Source organism: Pleurodeles waltl, chromosome 2_1, assembly GCF_031143425.1.
Source record: "Pleurodeles waltl isolate 20211129_DDA chromosome 2_1, aPleWal1.hap1.20221129, whole genome shotgun sequence".
Taxonomy (NCBI): Eukaryota; Metazoa; Chordata; class Amphibia; order Caudata; family Salamandridae; genus Pleurodeles; species Pleurodeles waltl.
Genome location: NC_090438.1, coordinates 288,609,715 through 288,636,524, shown reverse-complemented (window position 1 = coordinate 288,636,524; position 26,810 = coordinate 288,609,715). Strand labels below are relative to the sequence as shown.

General features: G+C 44.3%; 1 protein-coding gene across 1 annotated transcript in view; it reads left to right on the top strand.

Moving 5' to 3' along the window:
• Positions 1 to 9,932: 9,932 nt before the first annotated feature.
• The window catches only part of HPRT1 (hypoxanthine phosphoribosyltransferase 1), a 486,680-nt gene continuing 469,802 nt past the window's right edge, over positions 9,933 to 26,810 (top strand). The window contains exon 1 of the mRNA XM_069212493.1: positions 9,933 to 10,104. Within this exon, the coding sequence (XP_069068594.1) occupies positions 9,940 to 10,104 (165 nt within the window). The 5' untranslated portion in view covers positions 9,933 to 9,939. The remainder of the gene's footprint in view (positions 10,105 to 26,810) is intronic.

Genomic DNA, 26,810 nt, shown 5'->3' with positions numbered 1-26,810 from the left:
CAACAACAAGTCCCAGCTGCAGCGACTATATATCACAATTACCTAGCAAAGCCACTATGGCCCACAAGGAACTTACACTCTGTTCTTTCTAGATGGCTACCACTATTGACAAATCCTGGGAGAGTCCTGTGTGTTCACAGGCCAAGTAGTCCTTCTTGTCTTTATTCAGGTGTCTTTCTGCGATACAATGTCTCTGTCAAGCTGTGCCCATACCCTGCGAAACCCTTTATCCACTTATGCTCCTGAAGATGTGCACGTTCAAGAGCCTCAGAGTGGAGTGCCAAACAGAAACAGTGCATAAAGATAAGTGCATTCCACAGCACATCCTGACACTAATATTGATCTTGGGGCACATTTTGTGGGAACTAAGAGGGAGCAGATAGATTTCTAACGCAAGTCCTGGTCATACCAGCTGTAATCATTGGCACTCAAAAATCCCTTCCACAATTAAGTTGCCCAACATTCGATCTGGAGTCCAATGTTAGGAAGAGGCTGTTCTCTCCTCCTGATCACCCCATGTTAATCAGAGGGTTTTAATCTCACGTGCAGTTCTCTACCACACCACCTTGTTATTACATAATGTTGTTAAGTGGAGGTCATGTAGGCAGTCTACTAGGAGCCTTGGTCCTGATGAATGCTAGGAACCAATTAAGCCTTTAGTAGAGGAGATACATGTTGGAAGTGACTGCTAAGTGACCTGAATGTTTTTGTTCAACAATGCATGAAATAGTCGTAAATAAACATAGTTCGGTCTCCCTCGAGGCAGTTTTAGTTTTTGTTGAATACCATGGAGATCCCCGTTTCAGACTAGGAATAAAGTGCTTTCTCACCTCATCAAGTAAGAACAAAGAGGCCTCCAAATGGTTGGAGAACACCTCTAGGTGGTTAAGGGCACAGCATGCTTTTTAATGAGGGACTAATTGGACCACCTGTAATGTGCAAACAAACAAAAAATAAAAAAACATTATGAGGTGGCCGCGATGGAGTAGCCAGAAAATTAAAATTGCCCCCATTTTGAACTAAAGCACTGATGCCTTCAATCAAGCAAACAAGTAAGCTGAGCATCCCCCAAGAACAGCTTCCTTGTCTCTTCCATCCATGCATCTATCCATTCATTCTTTCACCCTTCCATCATCTACTGATACCCACTATTTCACCTATGCATTGTCATACATTTATTGCTTCATCCATCATTCAATATTTCCTCATCCCATCCATACATTCATCCATCTACCCGATTTTCAATCCACCCATTCTGCCAATCTTTCCACCCAAACACTCTGCCACCCATCCATTCTGCCATTCATCCATTGACTATTACAGCCATCCATTCACTCTACCACCCATTGATCTCTGCCATTCATCCACTTTGCCATCCAGCCATCCATCCACTCTGCAAACCATCCATCTAGACAATTTGCCATCCATCCCTACAGTCTGCCTTCCATCCACTGCCATTCATCCATCAATTGATCAACTCTCATATCTATCCATCCATCCACTCTGCTATCCATCAATCCACTCTGCCATCCATCCATCCACTCATCTATTCTGCCACCCATCCACTCTGCCATCCACACACCCATCCATCACTGATCCACTCTCCCATCCATTCTATTATCCATCCACTCTGCCATTCATCCATTAATCCATCCACTCTGCTATCCAACCATTAATCCATCCACTCTGCTATTCAAGCATCCATTCATCCAGTCTTCCATGCATCAATCCACTTGTTCACTCATCCATCCAGCCACTCTGCCATCCACTCGCCCAGCCCTTCACTTTGCCATCCATCCATTCACTCTGCCATCCACTCGTCCATCCATCCTTCATCCGTCTACTTTGCCATTCATCAAATCTTCCATCCATCCATTTGCCATTCATTCATCAATCCATCCACTCTGCTATCTAATCATCTATTTATTCATTTTACTATCAATCCATTCACTCTGCCATCCATCCACTCTGCCACAGATCCATGCATTCAACTCTGCCATCTATCCACACTACCATCATCCATTCACTCTACCATACATCCACACTACCATCATCCATTCACCCATCTTGTCACCCACTCATCCATCCCTTTACTCTGACATCTTTTCACCTGTCCATCCACCTATCCATTCACTCATCCATCCCTTTACTCTGACATCTTTTCACCTATCTATCCACCTGTCCCTTTACTTTTTCACACTTTCATATTTCCATGCACCGATTAACACCCCATCCTTTCACCCAATGGGGCTTTGGGGGGAGCAGAGGGCTTGCCCTGTCTCCCCCCGGGATTATCGGGAATCTGTGGTATAGTTCACACCCCAAGTTTGGTGATTGGCTATGATCCCGGATGGGGTGGTGATAGGTGCACGGGGATATAAGGCAGGGGCAGGGTGTGGGTGGCCTCTTTGGCCGTCGTCACACCCAGTAGGCGTGTTGTCTTCATGTCTTCGGGGTAGGAGTGTTTTTAAGGCCTGTCAAAGGCTGTTTTGGAGGCGTTTTTTGAAGTTTTTGGGAGGAGTTTTGTAAAGGCTTGTGCAAGGCTTTGAATTGGACTGCGGATTATGGAGCCCAACAAAGTTATACAGGCTCTTAAAATTTAGCAGGATGAGGGGAAGGAGGACCTCATCAAGGAAGGGGTCTTAGAGGAGGCCTGGGTTGGTTTGAGAAGGCCTAAAAGGCTTTCTTTGGGAGGCGCGATGGCCGCGGTGCTTGCGTGCACGTCGCCTCAGAAAAAGTTTAAAAAATGTAAATCAAAGAGTGCCAATGGGCGCAAGGTGTTGCACTCACCTGATTTTATCCAGGATGTTGGCTCGGAGGTCTCTGGGGCTGAGGAGGTGGTTGGGATGTGGCGATGGGGCGGCGGTTGTTTTTCCCGACGCTCTGGTATCTCTCTTGCGAGGCAGGTGGCCGCAGGAGGGAGAGGGGCGGGCTTTGTTGGTGTGGTGAGAGTCGGAGGCCGTAGGGGGCACAGGGTTATGAGGAGCATGCGTGACCAGTTTCGGGCATCACGCGTGCCAAACAACAAGCTCAACCGCCGTTAGAGAGAGGCGTTGAGATGAGGGAAGGCTGTTTAAAGGAAAGCTCCTTAGGAGGCGCGTCCAAGATGGCGGCGTCCTCCGACATGATAACTCCGGAAGAGGGTATTTTAGAGGAAGGACAGTTAGGAGAGGCGGGCAAGATGGCCGCGCCCAGGGATTTCATCGAGGATGAGGTGATATTAATATCGGATGAGGAGATTGAGGTACAAGGAGGACATAGGGTGGTAAGAGGTGCGGGAAATGCTATTTCTGCTGGTAATTCCAGGCAACAGGTAGGTAAGGTGGTGCGAAGGCTTCCTAGTGTAGGTGGTTCTATGTTGCATGAGGTGCAGCCTTGGGACATGGGGAACCAGTCTATGTTTAGGTTGGGTGAGCAGGTGGAGTTTATAGATAAGACTGGTTTGGTGCTTAAGGGCACAGTGTGTGGGAAAACTAGTGGGGATGGGTCCATAGGTAGGGCTCAAGTTTTGTTGGATTTTTGGCAGTCAGAGCAGGGTGAGGTTATTCCTGGGTGCGGCACTTCCGGGTTTTTGGGCGGACATGGGGAGGTGACGGTACATCGGCAGTCTGGGCGGCTTGCTGGTGGTCAGAGTTTGCCGGTGAAGGTCAGGGCACCTTCAAGACACCGTTTTGAAGGGAGGGTGAAATCCGGAGCGGTTTACCCGACATCGAGGGAGCCGGATGGTCTTGGTACTCTGGGTCAAGGTGCGGACTCAGTCTTTGATGAGCAGCCTTCCACTAGCCGGGGCGCTAGTGCCAGAGTTGAGTGCCTGGAGGAAGAATTGCTGGATTATGATGAAGTGGAGGAGCAAGTTATACCAGCGTCAAAGGGTGTTGTTAAGGAGATGCCACACACTGTCCCGAAGGTGGTCCGGGGCGATCACTTTGGGAGTCGTCATCTGGACATGGTGGCGGGCAGTTTGCCGAGAGGTGAGGAGGCAAGGTCGGTTTTGGTGGGCTTTGGTGGGGGGAGGGAGGATTTTGGGGTTGGCATGCGGAAGGGGGGGGAGAATGTGGGTGGAGTGTCTCAGGTACTCAGGAAGGATGGGGTGGATGTCTCTATTCAGGTAGGTTCGGACTCTGGCGCAGGGGCAGGTAAGTTGGAGGTGAGTTCGGGGACGGTTTCTGAGGTGGTGCATAAAGTGGATGAGGCAGTTGAGGTGCAGGATACTACCAATAGTGTAGGGGTTGCAGGTTCGGGGTACGTCTAAAGCCAAGAGGTTACCTTATATGGGAGTGTCAATGCCTTTGGGGGCGCATCTCACTCAAAGTTTGAAGGAGAAGATATGGAAAGGAGAGTTTGTGGATGTCTTTAAATTGTTGCATAGGGAGGTACAGGCGAAGGAAGGGTCGAAAGAGGAACAATGGGAGTTAGCGAGACGACCTAGGGTTCCAACCACTATTGAGAATTGGACGTCAGCTTTTTTGATTTATGCTAGTGTGTATTGTGAGCGTCATTCAGATTCTTGCGTGGCTCTGTTTAAGTATATGGATGTGGTGCGTCGGGCACAGATGGATTATGGTGATTTTGGTTGCTTTCGATACGATGAGGAATTTTGCGCACGGAAGGCCATGGATCCAAGTAAGGTTTGGGGTGAAATAGATAATGAACTTTGGATGCAATGGCTAAGGACGGCTAGGTATGTGCCTACGATGCATACGGCGAGTGGATTACCTATACAGTACAAGCCCTTTCAGGGGCTTCCCACCCAATTTGGGGTGGGGTTTGGACTGCGTGGACAGCTCCAGATTAATGGGGCATGTTGGTCATTCAACAGTGGACTTTGTAACAGGCAGCGATGCAGGTTTCGGCATGATTGTTCCAATTGTGGTGGAAGACACCCGGCATATCAATGTTATGGAGGGATCCAATGGGGCTGGCACGGGCAACAGTCCAGAGGTGTGGAGAGAGGTAGCGGGTGGATGCAGCAATTTACAGGAATAGGGCCCTACGCCTATTAAGTGGGAGGTGATTTCTCATTGGTTGCAGTTCTATCCACAGGTTGAGGAAGCAAAGCTCTTGTTTTATGGTTTCTTGGAAGGTTTTCGGTTATGCTATCAGGGTCCTAGGCTGCGTAGATGGGCCAACAACTTGAAGTCAGCGAGGATTTACCCAGACGTGGTCAGGTCTAAATTGAAGAAGGAGTTGGAGTTGGGCAGAATTGTGGGCCCCTTTTCGGAGTGGCCTTTGCTGAATATGACTATTTCACCCCTTGGGGTAGTACCTAAGAAGCAGGCTGGTGAGTTCCGTTTGATTCATCACTTGTCATGGCCGGCTGGTGCTTCGGTCAATGATTTCATTGCAGCAGAGAATACAGTGGTGCATTACGCCTCGGTGGATGAGGCTATTTTGTTGGTGTGGAGGTGTGGTCAGGGTGCGGAAATGGTTAAGTCTGACAATCAGTCGGCTTTTAGACTATTACCAGTTCACCCGGAGGATTTTTCTCTGTTGGGCATTCAATTTGAAGATGCAATATATGTGGATCGGATGTTGCCAATGGGCTGTTCGGTGTCTTGTTCTTTGTTTGAGATGTTCAGTACCTTTTTGCAATGGTGTTTTCAATTTCAAGGGGGAGCTAGGTTGGTGACACATTAGTTGGATGATTTTTTCTTTGTTGGAAGGGCAAATTCAGGTGAGGGCAGCAGGTCCCTGTCTGATTTTGAGAAGTAGATGTCGCTTTTGGTGTTCCGCTGGCGAAAGAAAAGACAGAAGGGCCATCGACATGTCTCAATTTTTGGGGCATTGAACTTGATTCTGAAAAGATGGAGGTGAGGTTACCTCAGGACAAAGTGCAGCAGTTGATTAATATGTTGAAGGAGCCAGTAAAGAAACCCAAGTTGGAATTGCGGCAGCCTCAGGCATTACTTGGTCATTTGAACTTTGCTTGTAAGGTGGTGGGAGTGGGCATGGCGTTCTGTAGGAGGCTGGGTTTTGCTATGCGGGGTGCAATTTTGCTGCATCACCATATTCGGCTTCGGGCTCATGTTAGAGAAGATTTGAAGATGTGGATTGGTTTGTTTTGGGATGGGCATTGGGCGGCGGAGACCTGGCCAGCAAGTTGGAAGCAAGCGAGACACAGTATTGCATTTTTGGAATTTTTTCTATTGGTGGTTGCCTTGGTCGTTTGGGGTCCATACTTGGCTGACAGGAATGTGGTGTTTAATGTGGACAATCAGACTGTGGTGTACTTGGTCAACTCGCAAAAGGCAAAGGATGAGAGGGTGCTGAGGCTGTTGCGAATCTTTCTGTTGAATTGTTTGAAGTTCAATATTATGTTTAAGGCGAGTTACATACCAGGCATTAATAATGATATTGCTGATGCGCTATCTTGTTTTCAGTGGCAGAGGTTCTGTGGTCTGGCACCGGGAGCAGATTTCCAGAAGACTGTCATACCGGGGGAGTTGTGGGAGATAGGAGATTGAGGATGTTGGAGCTGGTACAGCAGTCTATAGCTCCGTCAACGAGGAAGAGTTATTTTCAGGCCTGGTTGGAGTTTCTGAATACAGGTGCTGTAAAATGGGTGCAGGTGTGAAGTTCTTTCTAGGAGGAGGGATAATGCTGTTCGTTTTATTATGCAGCAGATTGAAGCAGGGTTGTCTGTGGTTACAATAGCGGGTAAGTTATCAGGGGTTTCATTTTATGGTAAGTATTTTTGGGGTTATGATCCAGTTGAAGGTGAAATTTCTAGGAGGATTTTGGCGGGTTGGGCTAGGTCACGGGGAGTGAGGTGGGATCACAGGCGCCCGATTACATCACAGCTTTTACGGGCCATATTGGAGGTTTTAGAGGAGGTTTGTTTCTCAAATTGGGAAGTGTGATTGTTTTCACTATGTATGTCTTGGCTATTCCATGGGGCATTTCGTGTTTCTGAGCTGCTGGGGGTGAAGGGGAAGGAAGGTATATTGCGTGCGGATGTGGAGGTAAGAGGTGGGGACATTGTCATATGGTTGGGTAAGTCCAAGGTGGATCAGTTGGGAAGGGGCCAGGAGGTCATTTTAAAGGGAACGGGTTCGGGTGACTGTCGTGTTGGGCTTTGGAGGGTTTTTGTGGGTTTTTTGCCACACTCTGCCAGGTTGGTATTCTTGCACCAGGATGGCTCTTGTCTAACAGATTCGCAAGTGCTTGCGGTTTTGAAGATGGCTATTAGGAGGTTGGGTTTGGATCCAAATTGCTACGGGACACATTCTTTTAGGATTGGTGCTGCTACAGAAGAAAGAAGGTTGGGGAAAACTGATCAGGCAATTCAGGCCTTGGGTGGGTGGAGATCGCAGTGTTTCCAGCGCTATGTTAGGTTGTTTAAATAGGAGTGTGGTTTGTTGGTTTTCTTCAGCTGTGCATATTACTTCCTCTTCATCCACTCTACTCCCCCCCTCTTTTTTCCTCTACCTTCCTTTCTTGCTATAAACTTTATGATATGTAAATCACTTAACATCTGTTCTTTTGTAGGTTGTGTCGGGGGCCCGGACAGAGCCTGTGCTGTATGGATTGTCAGGCATTCATTTGTCCATTGGGCTGAAAAACAAGCTCCTTCAAGGCATTTTGGTCGGCAATTGGGTTTGGATGGGGCAAGGATCAAAGTTAGCTGGGTGGGTAAGAGTGGGATAAGGTGGGGCGAATTGTTATATGTTCTTTCTAAGAGGCTGTAACAAGGGGTTTACCCTGATTTATTGGTGATTCATTTAGGGAAGAACAATTTTGTTTCACTATCGGGTATTGGCTTATTGAAGGCGATGAAAATGGATTTGGTAAGGATTAAGGAACTTTGGGCAGGTACACATAGTGTGTGGACTAGTTTGGTGCTGAGGAGGGTCTGGAGGGGCGCTAATTCTTTTAAGGGGATAGAGAAACAGCGTAGGAAGGTGAATAGGGAGATGAAATTTTTTTGTAGGGTTCAAGGTTTTTCGGTTCTAACTCATGAAAACATTATTGGTTCAGAGGTGGAACTATTCCTGCAGGATGGGGTCCATTTTTCATTCATGGGCAATGAACAATATTTGTTGGAGCTGCGTTTGGTCATTGCAGATTTGTTGGGTGAGAAGCTCTGGGATAGGTAGATTGGGTTGGGTGGGACAGGAAAACGCCTATCGGGTTTTCCTGTGTGGCAGGGGTTTTGTTCACTGAAAGCCTTTCGGGTGGGAAGTGGATCGATCAAAAAAGATGAGAGGACAGGGAGTTTTTCACAGGCAAGGGTAAATGCAGAAGGTGGACAGCAGGACAGATGTGTAATGGGTAGGTCGGGTCAAGGTGGGGATGGGATAAGGGATAGTGCTGAGGGGTACATTTAGAGGGAGGGGAGGGGCTAGGAGGAAAAGTTTGCATTAGTGAGGAATTTCGTAGTTTTGTTAATCTTTTATGCCAAGGTTACGGTTATTGCCAGACCTGTTCTATTAAAGCTGCCTTTTACCCCTTGAAAACGAGTGTGTGGTCTTTTCACTGTTACGCCCGATGGGGGCTTGCGGGGAGCAGAGGTCTTGCCCTGTCTCCCCCCGGGCTCACCGGGCATCTGTGGTATAGTCTACACCCCGAATTTGGTGATTGGTTACGGTCCCGGATGGGGCAGTGATAGGTGCACGGGGATATAAGGCAGGGTGTGGGCGGCCTCTTTGGCCGTTGTCACACCAGCAGACGTGTTGTCTTCGTGCCCTCCCGAGATTTTATATTTTTCTCCTTTTATGTTTAGCTTGGCTGGGTGATAGTCTCAATTCAGTTCCTCGGGTTTGTCTGGGGGCTTTTGGGGGTTTATGGTTTGAATTGGATAGCTTTGACAGGGCAGGTCTGCTGTTTGGTTGAGGGTGCAATTTGTCTGTTTTTTGTATATATTGGGGGTGGGGGGGATTTAGTTATGCCGCTGGTAGTCAGGTCTGGCTGCGGGGGTTATGTAAACTGAAAGCCTTTCGGGTGGGAAGGGGATCGATCAAAAAAGATGAGAGGACAGGGAGTTTTTCACAGGCAAGGGTAAATGCAGAAGATGGACAGCAGGACAGATGGGTAATGGGTAGGTCAGGTCAAGGTGGGGATGGGATAAGGGATAGTGCTGAGGGGTAAATTTCGAGGGGGGAGGGGCTAGGAAGAAAATGTTGTATTAGTGAGGAATTTTGTAGTTTTGTGAGGCTCTTATGCCAAGGTTATGGTTATTGCCAGACCTGTTTTATTAAAGCAGCGTTTTACCCCTTGAAAACGAGTGTGTGGTCTTTTCACTGTTCACTGTTCCGCCCGATCCTCCATCCACCTATTCATTGATCCATACTTTCTTCTTTTCACCCTTCCTTCCAATATTCCTTCTTTCTTTCCCTTATCTATTCAGCTTTCGTTTTTCCTTGCTCCCTTATGCTCTTCTTTTGACTGTATTTCAGCGTTAATGATGGGCTTTTGTATGTCAAGTTGCAGACATAAGAGGCCCATAAAGGATCCCACCCCCGCAGTAGCCTCTAAAGCACGGGTCCACGACCCCCCTGGTTGGCCTCCTTGTTTGTCCACACACACCTCAATGCAGAGCATCACCAGCTGCTCCACAAGAGCTCGAGATAATTCACGAAACTTCCCCAGACCGATCAGGAAATCATTACACAGAGATTTCCCTGAGGAGTTTTTAGGTGAGAATACCAGGCAGAATAAAAACACTTACACACTCTATCAGCCAAATGGTACATTTTCGAGAAGTACAACTGACTGAACACAAATAAGGTGATTTCATTTTTCATCTCAAATAGCCGTCCTGTGCCCCGCGCACATATACCCTCCCTCCCTGCTACCTTAACCCCACCCACCCTCTCCAGTTCATGACGAGAGGGATTGCTCCCTTTCCACCCCCGGCAGTCCCTAAACCCATTTTGAGCAAATAGCTCCTCTGGAAGTAAGAAATGCTGAGACCGGCCGCCTGCTGCCAGGCGTGCTCGGATGCGCAGGGCAGATGTTGCTGGTGCGCACTCGGTCCGGGGTTCCCTCGAGTCCCGGGCGGGGGTGGGCGGGGTTTGGCGGTGGCGCCACCTCTTCAGTCGGGCTCGGGGTGACAGCGAGCCGGTAGGCGCGTGCGGAGCGGACATGGCGAGTCCCTGCATTGTGGTAAGGGGCCGACGGGCGTCGGATCGGGCTCTGACACGCAGCGTCGTCGCCTTTGCCTCCATCCCGTGGGTCCCGGAAGCGCGCGGGGCGGCCGCGGGCCCGGGAGGTGGCTAGCCCGGCAGCGTGGCCAGCTTCCCCTGCGGCCCTCCTCTGTGTACGTGCCGGCTGGTGCGTGGGCAAGGAGGCCTCGGCAAGGGTCTCGCTGCACGCGGCCGGGGCCTACCGAGCCTGTCCCGTTTGTCAGAGAGGCATCACCCTGCGAATCCGGGCTTCGGGGGGCAAGCGGAAAAGCTGCTGTAAAACGTAGGGAGGGGGCGGGCAGGTGTCCCGCCGCCACCACCACCATGCCAGCCGCGTGGTGCTGTGTAGCAGAGCCACCTGCAGGGCATCCCGTAGCAATCTGCGTGTCCGCAGTGGCTGCCCGAAGGATTGCCAGGTTTGTGGCAGGTGTTGCCTAGGTACTCGTACGCGATGCCAGCTCCACCGCCCCGCCAAGGCTCTTGAAAGAACTTTAGCACGCAGAAGCCTCCACGTGGGACTAGCAGGGTTCGCAAGGGCACCCTGGGACCTAATGCAAGTAGTGAAAATGTGCCCCTATGCCCTGGTTTGGCAGTAAAAACAATCAGAATTTAGGGTGAACTGGGCGCCTTACACCCCTGGGCCCCGTGCCTCTGCGCCTGCTGTAATATTGGTAGTTAAGACCCCATCTCACCAGGGCACCAAGCCGGTGGTCCTGCTACCCTCCCTAGGCCGAATGCACGGGCACCGAGCGGGACAGAAGAGGGAGGTTTCGCAGATCCATCCTTTTACGTTAGGATTTGTTTTTTTTATCGTCTTCTTTTTGTAATGGTGGTCAGGTCAAGCCTGTCACTGTAGGAAACAAATCTGTATACATGGTAGCAAGGCATAACCTGTTGCATTCCACTGCGGGCATTCTTGCTATTTTTGTGGTGTTTAATAAAAACACAATAAAAAATCTTTAGTGCAAAGTTTCTATAATGCTTCACGACCCATCCACAACCTTTTCATAAAAAGAAAAGCGAGGAAAAGGAAGGAAAATGCTTTTTGGACAAATATGTTTATGCAGCAGTCGAGGTTAAGGAGGAAATAGCAGTAGGACCCACAAGGCTGTGGGGTGACAGCGAGCCCACTATCCAATGGAAGGCTTTGTGGGACTGAAATGTTGTCGAATTTGCCCAAGAGTCGTTGTTATTTACTAGAAATATTAGCTCCCGTTTAATTTAGCAGTGCATGCAAACATTGGAACTTTTGTTTAAGTAAGATTTAATAAATTTTTGCAATCAGCAGTTCTTTGGGTAACTAGCACACGTCGGGGCGCTTCTACACTATGCTGTCATTATTCCACTGTGAAATGCTTGTACATAATAACATCAGAAAAATATTTAGTGTATTAATCAAAATCTCATTAATACACGTAAAGGGCCATGACTTAGGATTTTGATCTTCCAGTAGAATGATCAAATTACGTTTTACAAAGATTTCTGTAAATCTAAAACTAGGTTATTTTTGTCTGTTGCTCTTAGGAGTATCAAAACCATTGAAACTCATTTTTTTTTTTATCATGGCTACAATTTAGTGAGCAGTTAATGTAACATATTTACTTTATATAAATCACTAGAATATCTCTTGGAAGAGTGTAAGTGCTAAAGAAAAAAAAACTACAATTTCTAACAAGCATTTGCAATGCCAATAGTTCAGGTTTTAAAACAAAGTTGTGTGGTAATGTGTAGCATTGCAAGTAAATAGCTTTGACATGAAAATACACTTTTATGGAAGCAAATAACTGTACAATAATATTGGTGTGGGTTAGAAATTGAGGTGACAGTTGCTTTGTTAAGCCAGACCTAAAAATCCATGTAGGTTATGAATCTGTGCTGTTGCCAGAGAAAGACAAACACCTAAAACTGTAAGCAGTTTCTGTCAGCTCGTGCGCTTCTGGAAGCTCAGGCTTAACCCGCTGGATAAATAAATAAGATGATCTCAGCTACGTGGAGGACAAGCACTTTTTTGTGGAAGCACACATCTGCCCAATTTAAACGTACTGCTGTTTCCCAACCTGTGTGCGAAGCCAAATCTCCTCTCTAGTGATGCTTATATAATTGTCTGGCGATGTTAAGCCTGACCATAAAAATAATCAACAGCCCCTTTTCCTTTCTTGTTGGATAACATATTTACTTACATTTAGCATAAAGCATCAATTTGACTATAGGGGGATAATAAACACTACATAGCTAAAGAGAACTTCGAAGTTAGAGAGAGGAACCACTGACTCCCGAAACAAGTAGACTGTGAGCCAGGACCCAAAATGTAAGCCATTGGTACCACTCAGGGGCATGGGTTCTAATGTGATTTTTTTTTTTTTTGCAAGGTATGGATGCCTGAAGATGGAAGATATGTGATAGCAAGACATCACTCTTTGCATTTTGTCTGATATTATTGGATTAGCAACCATAGGCGAAAAGTAAAAATGGTTTTCATATTTTTGATAATTAACATACAAATTCATCATATGTGGAAACCTAGATCTAATTCCACCAGATATGGTAAATTCAATCTAATTTAAAAATAATTATGATTATTAATTGTAATAATAACAATATAGTCCTTAAAAGGTTGCGAAAGCCAGCATCTTGGAAGCATTTTCCAAGAATGGACATGACATTGCAAATGGTGTGAAAGGTGCCTATTGGAAGAGTGATTCTTTCGTATGTTGCTTTATGCTGCCACACGACCTCAGTTGCTTTTGCGTAGAGAGCTTGATCCATGACCACTACAATTTTGCCAAATACATTGAATCCCTAATCAGCTCTGAGTGATTCAAAATTTCAGAAACAGTTGTCAACTCAGTTGCAGGGGCGTTAATGGTGGGCACATAGCCAATAAAATTGTGTAATACAACTAGGTCTCTAGTACTGATGTTAAATCCTGTCCAACTTGGTATTATCTATGCGAGGCTCGCTTCTTGTTTTGTAACAACCCATATTATGTTCTTATTTTGTGCAAGCTTCAATTGGGCAACACATTCTGGCATGGCATCAATACTTGTCATCCATGGCTGAGACCCAGTTTGTTAACCAGAAACATGCATGAACGAATCTTCAGTATTTGTGGTGGTCAATTTTCTTTGCTTTTTTTTTATTTCTCAGTGCTTGGAATAGGAGATTTAAAAGGTTGTGGTCCAAACAACTTGTACTGCACAGCTCTACAGTTGACTCAATGAGTTGTTCCCTTATCAGTAAGAGTCCCTTACAGCCTATCAATGTTATCCCATACTAAGTTGGAGAAGACATGAGGCTGAATGTCGGCTGTAAGAACAATTTGCTCATTTAAGGTAGCAGCAAGTTTCTGAAGACACAAGGCGGTATCATATTCTTCCAGTTGTGGGTGTGAAATCCCACTCCTACCATGTGGTAGGAGTGTGGACTACTGAGATTCCACCAGCTATTTCATTTCTGTTGGTATTTCATTGGAGGTGCAATTTCTGTGGTCTGCCTTGTGGCATGTTTGGATTTTCAGGGGACCTCATGTCATCAGTTCTTGAAAAATGTACTGTACCAATACAATTACTTACCATCACACTCCTGCAAGTGTGCCATTTCAGACTATTTCAGCCCCTCTTCCACCACTCCCCAAAAAAGCTATAAGCATAGCTTGGGCATCAGGTATTAGCTATTTTTAGTGTATGTAGAATCTCTAAAGTAGACAAACAGCTCCATCCTGTGGCAGACTGTCATAAGTGCTGGGATTGACAATTAAGTCCTGGTGCCAAGCATCAAAACCACTGGCTCAAATAAAGCGCTGGGTCAGCCCCTTGCAGCTGTTGGCTTTCATGTATTTTTCATAGTTTTCCATTCCTTAGATGGGCTGTCCATCAAGACCTGTCATTTTGTGAAACGTTACATTGCCCCATTTGCTTCCTCATTATGTTTTTGTGATGGGAAGTTAAATATTGTTTTGTTACACTGTAGGTGGGACATCCCCATTAGTGTGTATTCTTAGATGTATTTACTTTTTTGACTTTATTATTACTGGTCTATGGCTTTTTTTGTGTGGAGTGTGCTTACCCAATGCTTTAACTGGGGAAAAATAAGTGCAGGTACTTGTCAAATTGAGCTGCATACTTTGGATGGGATTTTGGGTGGGGCGAGGGGTAGGGTATCAGCATCCACAGAGATCAAGACATGTCTGTGCACCTTGATGTGGAGATAGATATTGTATGTATTACTTAGCTGACATTAGCACCCAAATACCGTATTTGGGGAGACTACAGGCGGTTATGGAATCAGCGATGAGAAAACAGCCCAACTTTTTCAAAGACACAGTACATAATATTAGATTACATATCCCACTCCCAAGTATTTTGAGGGCAAGCCAACGATCAGTTAGTTCTCTTTTTTTTGGGCAGAGAGTATGTTGCCTGAACCCTGGCCACTTCACTGACCCCTTGAATTAAGGTAGTCTTGCACACAGACTCTCTCAAACAATTGACATTCTCAGACCTGAAATACATTTTAGCCACCACTTCAGTCGGTGCATTTAATATGAAATATTTTTTAAACACAGATTGGGGGTCAAGGCGACTGGTGCCGCACTCTTGTGTTGCAATTATATATGAATATTATTGCACTCTGTGCTCGGGTCTGAAGGACCAACCCCCTAGGACTCAAATAAACCAGACAAACTGGTTTAAAATTTATGATAGAGGACCCAGCACTCAATTATATTTGTGAAATAGGCAAAGACATCATCTTCCCAAAATCATAAATCATGTAGTTACATAGTCCGGTCTTGTTAAAATGATGGTATTTTAGTAATTCATTTCAGAAATCGAACATTCATAATCTCATAAACATTCCTAGCCAACGCGTTTTGTCCAAAAGGACTTCTTCAGGGCTAAAAACATAAACATGTAAAATCATGGTTGACTATAGTGTAAAACAAAATTTATCAACATTCCAGTTATTAAACATACCATTAAGCATGTTAGTCGCATGCGAGCGTCGCCAAAGCTATCAATATTGAACCCTTCAGATGTTTAACTATCATCACCCTTAATAATTGCACTTAAATGGCGCATATGTGATCAAACGGCAGATGCGAAATGTTGACACAACTACAGGCATACCGTACATCAAATCACATTTGAAAAAGATTTTTTGTTGTTGAGCTTAATATGGTAACTAAAATGTTATACCATGCCACCCAATCTTAATAATTAAATGTAGCCAATTTACTGAGTTTATGGGATAAGTAGTAGCTTTCCGTTTGTTATATATTGATCAGTTTATGTTGGTTCATCTTTTTTATATTTTCCATAAGTTCCTTATATTTCCTTTAAACATAAATTGTAGCGAAATCCAATTTTAAATCCTTACATGTTATCGTTAATTTATGTTTCCACATAATTCTCTACATTCTAATTCGATGTCCTGTTAAACAGCCCCCGTACCTCTCAATGGCACTGTGTGGTGTGTTCCATAGCTCGACTCACTTCAGCGGCGTTCTTCCAAACCTTCTCTCGTGTCAAAACACCTCTTATATACTTGTATTAATTACCGGCTCACACCTGTGAGACTAGAGCTGAGCTTCGTGTCCGTCCGTACAATTATGGCGGCCATACTGGAATGGTGTTTTGGTCTGTCATATCATGTGATAGACCGAATATCAGTTTGTACATTGATCACCATTTAAATTCATTTTGCTTATTGTTTATTTTTCAACATACATATTATTATTCTCCATAACATTTTGAAACTACATCGCTGTTTTTTTCTTCATTACGACTATCACAATATTAAGCGGCAGCCATGTTTGTATATTATTAAATCCCATACATCTGTTTTTAAACCCAATTTTTATTTTTTATTTTTTTTAAACCCCGACCTACATGTTTCAGTCAAAGAAAGGTATGGATCATATATTATGGGCTCGGTTTTTCAGATTAAAAATGTCTACCTAAGGATTCAATCTAATCTCATCCCAATTCGTGTTTTTTAGCAACCATCTTTCATAGATGAAAATATGTGATAAGTTTGTATTTAACCAGTGTATATTTTTGAAATAATGTGTATGAATGAGCAGCCAATGGGTGTCATGATCAGTGGCATCCCCTTCACCCTTGACCTGGCTGCAGATACTCATCACACTAATGTCAGCATTTCTCGTGTGCGTCACCCACTCAAATTATGTTTGTAAAAGAAAGGCCTTATTAGACAGCAGCCTTGCAAATTAAAATGAATTGCTGCAACATAATTCAGAAACAGCTCAACCTTCCCAACCTGTTGACTCCCACTGAATCATTACTGGAATCCGGGAACCCCCAAGCAATTTGTATGATTTAAATTTCAAACAAGTACACGCCAAACAAATACTCAAATTACTAAAGATATAATTATGATATATAGAAAAAATATGCAAAATTGAACATTTTTTAATGGGAAGGTTGGTGCTGCATCTCGGCGACTAACTTTTCAATGTTTGGTTTTATTTAGGAAAGCTGAATCCTCCGATCAGGTTCTACATTTCCCAAGAGATTTCTCTTTTTATTTTTAGGTACATAAGATGTTAGAACTTTTTTGCATAAATATGTGGTGGGGAAAGGAAGTAAAACCATAAGGGCCTCTTTCCTCTCCATAACTTCTCTGTCACATGTAATTCTTTTGTTTTATAGCAACTCTCATCCCAGTGTAGGGCGTTAGAGCACTTTACAGGGACTTTAAGGGGTAGGATTCACGTCATCCACACTTGTAGGCATTTTTTAAGAATGCTTGGTTTGGCGAAGCAAAAACCTAGGATTCAGTACATAAGACAGTGGTAATCGTTAACTTTAATAATAAGAATGTATTTCTACGTAAGCAAACCTTTTTTTAGCAGCATAAGGAAAATGAAAGACTAGAAAAAAAAACATAACTTTCTAATTTGTGCCATGCAGTTTGCATGCAGCTCTTGAATCGCAGTTAATAGCTCGTGCTAGATCAAGATTGTAATTTATGAACTGCTCAGTAACAAAAGAATCTCTGTAACAAAAGCAGTAACCCTCTGTGCTATGCAAATAAATAAAATAAATTTATTTGCATAATACACGTTCTTTGCTGCAACCATATTAACCACCTGCGCTACCTTAGATGAGTCAAAACTGCCACTAGACAAAACTCCCATCTTTTTCCAGCAGGTACATTAATCAACTGATTTATCTTGATGCCTCCCCTCCTCCCGGAATGATTGCTTAGCAGTGCTTTTAAAACTGCTACATAAAGTAAGTAATAAATATAGAAACCCGCACTTTTCTCCCAAGGGGCCAGCTGGAGAAGGGCCTTCCTGCCCGATCCAGGCCTACAGACCCCCTGGGAACGTGTCACAGACCCCTGGGGGGCTGTGGATCCCAGGTTGGGAACCGCTGGCTCAGAAGGTTCTTCAGTGAAGAAAAAAGAACACTCGTTCTAGTTTTTGTGCTGTGAATGGGTTTAGTTTATAAGTCCTGGTCAAACTTTGTGTAATCCGTTTTCTGCACTTTAAAAAAGAAAGTAGTTGACAGAATCCTCTTGCTGTTTTCCCACCACGGTACCTGTAAGACTGCATGGCACAAAGACATCTCTCAAATTCAGGGGTGGCTCCTCCATTAGCAGCAGCCGCTGCAAACCTTTAACAACCAAACGATAATAAACCATGTTTATTATCGTTTGGTTGTTAAAGGGGCGGGCCATGGGTTATGACGAGGGGAATGCACTATACACTCCCCACACTGCGCATATGTGTTTGGCCGGTCGTCTCAGTTCACAGGGTGCTCCCAGCCAATCCTGAAGCTGCTCACAGCAGCGTCTGGATTGGCGAAGGCAGGCTTGGAGCCTGTGCCTGCAGCGACGGGAAAGACTAGCAGCGTGGGAGCAGAGCAGGTATGTTTTAAAAAAATATATATATATATTTATTTTTATTTTACTATACACCTCTTCCCCCACAAAGTGGCGTCCTGCCCCTTTTAATCCCCACGAGCTACGACTGCTCAAATTCATACCAATTCGGGATTATGTGTGTATCGCTGCTTTGGGGGTCGAAAAGGAGGGAAAGGAGGGCTGACAAGAGACCCCCTTGGCAAATTGTTTGGTTTCACTAGCAAAGATTCTGAAGCTGCTCGTGACTAGTATTTTTTTATGCTTACCCTTGGCAAGGTACACTGCAGGACGGCAGTTTCACCTTGAGGTTCTATGCTGAAATAATCTGCTCGGACCCCGGTGGTTGGTGCAGCAGAAGAGCGAGAGTAGTTAGCTTCTCAGAAAATCTCAGCAGGTTTTGTTTCAAGTGGGCCCTAATCGGTACTGAACTCCATCTGGGATCATTTCAGTGCATAGATTCACAGCTCTTCTGGCATTCAGTCTCACCAGAAGCAGAGTAGCATATTATACGTTCGTAACATGAGTCTGGCTACTGCCTCCAGAGTACCAATACTCTCTCTGTCCAAAGAGAACTTTTGGTACTGAAGCAAGAAAAATAAGGAAGTGTTGGTATTCAGTACCGGTGATTACTGGCCCATTTAAAGCACTGTGCATGCCGTTTGTATAATATAGCTTATATAACGATACCGTTGCTATTCACCTTTGCACACTTGTTTTACTCTGGTTTTATGATAATGTTTTGGGTTTGCAACTTTTTTTTTGCGCATGCTTAGGCTTTCTGAATGATGCAATGAAAATACTGACCCTTTGTCAAAAGTATCAATGAAATATTTTACTCTTTACAAAGTCACCACTTAAAACTCAGACTTCATTTTCTTTTCATACCAGCCCTTATTAAAGGTATAAATGTTGCTTCATTAGGGGTGTTTTATGATTTTTTTTTTTTATAGGACATCTGAGGGCAACACAGACAGTGACCCAGTTATTACCAAACACTTCCTCTAACAGAACCCTGAACAATTGACTTTGCCTACGCCTGTTTTCTTTTCAAGTCATATAAGTGATTCACTGGTATACATTTACACATGGCCTTCACACGGGTGCCAGGGACCACTTGAATGTGGTATATTTTTAAATTATTGCTTTTTAACCGAGAAATCATCTGCAAGCCTGCAACTAGCACTCTGGGCTAAGTATTAATGGACTAAGTTTAGCAGAGTTTTGAACACGAGATGGGTTTTACTTTGTTTGCTCTCTCAAACTGTAAATTGCATTGGAACGTGTCCTGACGTCCACCTGATTACTGGGCAGTGTATATTGTGCTCTTGTAATCCCAAGAGAGGCTGCCAAATGAAGTGAAGGCCATTCCTGTTTTTCTTAGGGTGCTACTTAACGAGAGACACGGTGGCAGGTAAATGGCTTTGAAGCCAGTTAAAGGTCAGAGCAGCATGTGTGAGATCTCTGAACACCCGGCCTGGCCGCCCTCTGATTCCTATTGTGTCTTTAGAGATGACTGCAGCTTCCTCTAAGTCTCTGGAATTGGGCAACAAAATTTTGTTTAAAAAAAATAAATAAATAACAAGAAAACAACGTTCCCTCCACAGTAAAAACCCTCCTCATGCATGGGCTTTCTCATCCTGCATCAGTGGTCCTCAGATACTCCGACCATTTGTTGCTTATGTTTGTCTTTAAAAGTACCAGATGTTTCTGATGTTCTTAAGAACAGTTACAAAACAAACAAATAGCCAGGTCAATGTAATGTTAGTCAAGTGGTTATCATTGCTGGCACGTGTGTGTGGTGTATTCTTATACACTAGATGGCACACCAATGTAGAGTAAGCAGGTCTTTATTTATTCACCTCAGCCACCAACTGCACACTCACCAACTGCCAAATCCCAAGTTTGTCAACAGCTGACATCATGGCATTCCATTTGTGATGTTGGTCAATATGCTACACATCTCTCTCCCATAACCTGTTCTACTAAACAAACACAAAAGAGAATGGATACTATAAATAATACATGTTCTCTATGCTAAATAAATTGATTCAGTGAACATAAATTTCTGATTATGAAAATACAACTTTAATATGAACATAAGTGTGAATACAACAATCCTGACAATGCAGTACAGTACTTGAAAATCGGTACGAGACCTCAAAGTCTGGTATCACTGATGAACGAAACTATGCAAGTAGGAAGGTTTGCTATAAATTCTTTGTCTTCGCCTGAGACCCTATGCTGGGAAAACTTTTTTTTTTTTTTTTTTTTTTTTTTGAGTTCACAGTATTGAGAGTTTAATCTCTCCTTCATTGTCATCCGCGTGATGACACCATCACCATGCATTTTCCTATCTTGAGGAAAATGTACAACAACAATTCTACTCTTGTTCCAGATCCTACTGTGATGTGTCTTAACAAACATTTTTTTATCAGCTTGACCACTTCCACGTTTCTTGTGAACGTGGACCATTCAACACATCCCTTGGGCGCTCGCCCTTTTACACAGTCACCCACTTTTAACTACTGCATCCTTCACTTTTTTTGTTCTGATCATACACAATTTTCCTCTTATTCTGATTGATGCCCAGATGTGGGTCCTTGCTCACTGTGTAACTGGATTCAAGCTAGCTTGGGTGATGAGGGGGTGATACCCCGAACAGGTCCCAGGATGCTTGTTTCTGGTCCATGGAGGACCTGGCTTGGTAGTTCGGACTGGACTGGGGTGACATTGCAAGCAAAATAACAATGGATTAAACCCAGATCTGTGACTGGGGGTTGAGTGTTTGAAAAGTTTCAACACTTTGCCTGTCATTTAATTTTGTGGTGTTGCTATGTCCTCCCCTCACAGCTACAAAAAGTCTAAAGCGGTGCTCCCCACTGCACGCTGTTCTCACAAAAATAGCAAGGGAGCAGAGAGCGAGTTGCGCTTCGGGATGAGACCAACAAACTTCAGAAGAAATGGCAAGCGAGTGCATCACGATGTGGGGAGCAAGAGCGAGGCCAACGGAGAGCGAATCGCAGCTGCCTCCCGCTCACACCTTAGCAGTCTCCTTTTTGCTCCCTCCTGACTGGGTCAGCCAGCTACTTAACGAGACACATGGTGGCAGGTAAATGGCTTTGAAGCCAGTTATATGTCCGAGCAGCATGTGTGAGATCTCTGAACACCCTTCCTGGCCGCCCTCTGATTTCTATTTTGTCTTTAGAGATGACTGCAGCTTCCTCTAAGTCTCTGGAATTGGGCAACAAAATTTTGTTTAAAAAAAAAAAAGAAAAAACAACAACAACAAAACAACTTTCCCTCCACAGTAAAAACCCTCCTACATCACTGCACGATTCATCACTACTGACCACTTTTCCTCTTCAGTCCCGACACACAAGTGTAGGACGCATGTTTTGGGGTGCTACATCCCGTCCTCTTCGTTCAAATGTTTTGTATTCTTATAAGCTAGATAAGCAGATCTTTATTTATGCACCTCAGCCATCAACTGCCCGCTCAACAACTGCCACATCCCAACATTCTCAAAACCAAACATCGTGGCATTCCAATACATGTCCCTGTGATCAGTCAATATGCCACAGTGGGCCTGAAGAAGGTGGCACATTTTTAAAACATGAGTAAATACCTTCCTTTGAGTTATTAAAAAACAAAAACGTATCACAAATCTGGGGCAGTCCAAGTAAAAAGCCTCCACAGGCTCCCTTTGCGATACCGAAGTCAAGGTTCCTAACTGGGCTTACAGAAGATGTTAAGGCTTTGTCTGCTAGTACCTCAGGGCAAACTGATATAATACCAACCCTACCCAACCTGCTAATCACACTGATAACCAGAACTGTGAGAAGACAGAAGATGTACTCTATTGACATTCTCAAACTCCTTACAGGCATCTGCAAGCCTGCAACTGGCACTCTGGGCTAAGTATTAATGGACTAAGTTTAGCAGAGTTTTGAACACGAGATGGGTTTTATTTCATTTGCTCTCTCAAACTGTAAATTGCATTGGAACGTGTCCTGACGTCCACCTGATTCCTGGGCGGTGTCTGTTGTGCTCTTGTAATCCCAAGAGAGGCTGCCAAATGAAGTGAAGGCCATTCCTGTTTTTCTTAGGGCGTGGCGGTCAGGGCCCTTAAGAAGTTTGCTTCTTCCTGTGACGTTTCCAGCTCTATACCTGTAATAGTTACAATGTAAAAGCATCTCTAAACCACTGGCTGTGAAAGCACTGCTTATTGTTTTCACTGCAGATTGTTTGTCTTCATGCAAAAGGCATGTGTGTGAAAGTGTGGCCCCTACTTAATGCGCGTATTTGACAGGAAGTCTGACGGGGGAGGTCAGGGGGGGTAGGGGTGGTGTCGACCGACACAGCGCCTTAAATATTGCAGAGTAATCTATGGCCTGCTAATAGTTTATTTAGGAGTGCCTGGACCCTGCAGGGTCCCCCTTGCTTCAACCCTGCGCCTATAACCTATGTGCATGTGGTGCCTTCGGATGCTTCCAGCTAAGGGTGTTTATTTAAAGATTCCTGGGAAGGTTTTTCCTCGTATTTTCTATGCTACTCTATGGCGGGTGTCCGAGTCCGATGGCATAGGTCTAATGTTTGAACCTGGACGGGCTCTGTAACGCGAGCCTGTGAAACCTGCTTCGAACTGAGAGATGTTTGCTGCCTATAACCGGTCTCGGTGGGATTTGAGCTGCTTTCCTTTTATGCTGATCATAACTCTTCCGAGTAGGTCATGCTACGTGATTTAAACTACTTGGAAGGGGCAGAGTTATAAAATGAAAGAAAATGGAAGGTGCCCATGTCAGGTTGCATGTCAGCCTTACTTAAACAATATGCTGCATTAGCCACTTTGTAAATCTTCTTATTGGTTTTATGACTTATACCTAACAGTTATACAGTCTAAACTGTGCTGTACAGCCATTGCAATACACAGGGCAGAAAGCTTAGCAGTGTAATTTAGTGTGATTATATGTACAGAGTAAAGCCTGTTCCATCACCCTTCCCTTGTTTTCGTGTATTTCACTGGGCACCCCTAAGTCTATATTTTAGCCACATTTGTTAAAGAAATTGGACAGGGAAATAGTATATTAGTTCACATTTTCAGTCTTTCTTTGTCAGGGGATCCACGTCGAACATTCTTTGCCAGCCTATCCTTTGAGGGAACACCGTACAAACCTTCCAGTCTTCTGTGAATGTCTCTTTAGAACCGCCTGTAAAACCTGTGAATTTGCACCCACTTCATATGAAAACTTTGCAGTACAGTGCACAATTGTATCTTTTTTAAAAGTTTAATTGAAATACCCGATATTGTGTTAATAAAAATGACAAATGCGCACCAAGTTACTTAAAATGGGTGACGGAGTGTAATGTTGAAAGCTTTAAAAAAACAATGCTGGCATTTAGATGAAGTTGCAGGAATATTTATTCAGTCTTGATTACGTAATGGGAGTTAAGAATGTAATTGCCGAATTCTTTTTTTTTTTCTGTCATGAAGGTCACTGTTTTGAATGATGTGATGAGAAATAAGTGGCATGATTGCTGGGTTGTGGTGATGATTCAGTGTGAGTAATGCATTTAAAAGGATACATGGAATCGGAGTTATTAAAGACTGTTGGGCAGCGTAAGCCCGCCGTAGTGTTAAGGGATGGCCCATCATTCTGAAATATTACGTCTGAATTAGATTGGAGTATTGAGCTTCTTGTTTAGACACACATTTGTGCTCTCAGATTCAGAGAAGAAGCAAGGACCTGAACCCCACTTGAGATATGGGTACGTACAGAATTTAAAATAACATGTTTGTGAGATGTCGTGTTGTCCGGTCATGGACCTTCTTAAAGAAAGCAAGGCTAGGGACTGTGCTTCATGTAAGGATATTGACAAAAATTTGAGGACGCAGAGACCACTTGGGTGCCGGCCGTGTCATGAGAAAAGGTTGCCGTTGACATTGAGCCTACCTCCTGTCAGTGTTGTGGCCCCCAGTTTTTGGAGTTCTCATGCACCATTTTACCAAGTGCCATAAATCTGTGCTGTCCAGTTGGTCAATATTAGTAGTGAAGAATTCACATGCAAGAAAATGAAAATAATTCCGAACAGCTTTAATAATTTCAGTACTACACGTACTATAAACAGCAACCTATGCCGATGGATCAGTGCACACTGGAAAAACGGACTAGGAAGAAGAAAATTAATTGGATGCAACAAAATATGAATGCACTATTTTAAGTTGATCATTTAATGATCAGTCACAATAAAAACCTATCTTATGTAGTGTATTAGTTGTCATAAAACCTGACTAGAGCAGGAGGTATGGAACACTATTAAAAAAAGAGGCAAGATGTATTACGGCTGAAGACTTGCAAGATTGGCTGAACTGAAGCAACCCAACTCTGTAACCTAGTGTAATGCATGCTTTTGAGGAACTGTCTTGCTCATCTCAAAGGCGACTTTCATTAAGTGATCAGTTTACCATTGTTATTACTGACCTTTTCTGGTTGCCCTAGACAAGTCAGGCACTGTTTACCGTTCAAACGGAGAAGTTACTCCCACAGTTAGTCTCCAAAGTCAGTCATGAATGGGAACTGCCTGAGCTGGAAGTGGGTCAGCAGCCATATTAGATTACAGGAGGGTACCCTAGTTTAAGGGCATGTATTTCGAATGGCTGGTCACAGTGCAACAGGATGGCAGGAGCACACAAGGTATCAGTTTTACCCACTTGATCTAGCAACAGATGAGGAACTGGAATTCGGTATTGGTGTCCATCTGTGTCATTAAGCCATGATATATTTGGAGCCGTACGAGTTACACAAAATATTCCACAGTCAGGGCAAACAAACACTGCCCTAAGACTTGGAGTATAATGTCTCAAACTTCAATAAAGGATGATTATGGGCTTTCACAAAGTTAAGAAAAGGTGCATAAAGCCCAGACGTGCAATTCAGGAAATGCTTATCTTACAAAATCCTGGAATACCACCTGTAGGTTTTCAACTATCTTACAAAGCAGCTCTTTTTTTAAAATATTTTTTTAATAGTCATTATTTTACTGTATTTCTATGCCAACAAATACTCAAACAATAACAATACAGCCATCCTCTACTGTGTGACATAAGGCATTGATGCATTACCACAATTCAACGTCCGTTAAATTATGCGTTTGTTACAATTATGTCTCACCATCCTCCCCTCTTAGTACTGTGAAGAACAATGCATTTATTTCAGTAGTCTCTCTTTCTGCTGTTTTTAAGAATACATTCCGTGGTCCCCCTCCTTACTCTCAAAACTGGTTTGTATAGATCTTCCACGACCCTCTCATCTCGTCTACACTGACGAAGGTGTATCTCCTCCGTACCCACCCATTCGCTAACATCACATATCCAGCTTTCCTCCATGGTCCTGCCTGTCCCATCCACGTAATTGTAATTCTTACCTTTGCTAATAACGGGGTTAAATACACACATTTCCATTCTATATTTTTGCCTTAATGCCTCTTAATATCACCCAACAGGCAAATTACTGGATTTCACTCTATGGTCACCCCCCTACCATTCCCAGTCGCTGTAGTACAGTGTCCCCGAAGGTACTAACTGGCAGATAGTACCATGTAGGAAAGTAGCATTCTGTTCCTGGCAGCAATGATATCCTCCAGTCCTATTTGGATCTATTCTATGAAGCAATTCAGGGGTAACATATGTTCAGTAGATGTAATTAAAATAATCCAATTTGAACAAGGCATTACGTGACCTCAACCAGAGCAGAGCAAAAACCCTGTTTGACTGTGCTTCACCTCTAAGTGCCCCCCAGTTGCTCCTCCCATGCTGTCTTGTCTGGGAAGGAGATCCTAGGTTTATCGGCAGGCATGTCCTTATATAATTGCAAAACTAAATGTCTGGAGCTCCCTAGTTCTAGTAGTACCTGGAGGAGGAAGGTGGAATGTCCGGATATGGGGGCCACACCTCACGCACTATGTCCACCATGCTGGCGTAAAAGAGTAACTGTCCTTGTCCTACATCAAAGGCTTCCTTGGCTGCTTCAAAGGAAATGTTTACCTCATTAGGATAAAGGTCGCCAAGAGTCTCGCAGCTGCCCTCCCGCCAGGTACTGACATCCACTGAACTAGAAGATTGTGAAATGTTGGGAGCAAAAGTTGAACTCTTGAGTAGAAGGAACCCTTCTCAGTACTACCTTCACTGCACGCTCCCATAAGGATGCTGTATGTTAAATGATTGAGGGCACCATGTCTCCGTCGCTGTGTAACAGTTGAGGCAACGCAGCGTTATGGGTCTAATCAACCAATAACGCCCTTTGCCAGTTGTCCCCCTCTGAGAGCCAATGGGCTGCATTCTGTAATTGAGATGCTAAGTAATACATTTCCATGTTTGAGACTGCAAATCCACCCTTCTCTGGGAGCAAATTTAAAAACTCAGGGGCTAGTCTACACTGGCCTCCTGCCCACCTTAGTGTAGTAAGCATGGAATTCAAGTGCTGAAAAAGTGCCCTCTGTAGTGTGTCAAATGAATGCTGTAGAGTGTATACGTTTTGTGGTAGAAACACCATCTTTTCCACTGCCACCCGTCCCATGTGGGACAGTGGCAGTGTATTCCAGAATAGTATCGAATCACTCAAGCCCTCCACTATTCTGTCTACGTTGCATTTCTTCCTTTTCTCTTACTTGGGCACAACCATGATCCCCAAGTATCAGAACTGATCGGTTTCCCATTGCAGCAGCAAAGGCAGCAGATCAGAGAGCTCTGCCGTTGACAGCAGGTCCAAGGGGAACATCAGTGATTTGCGCTGGTTGATA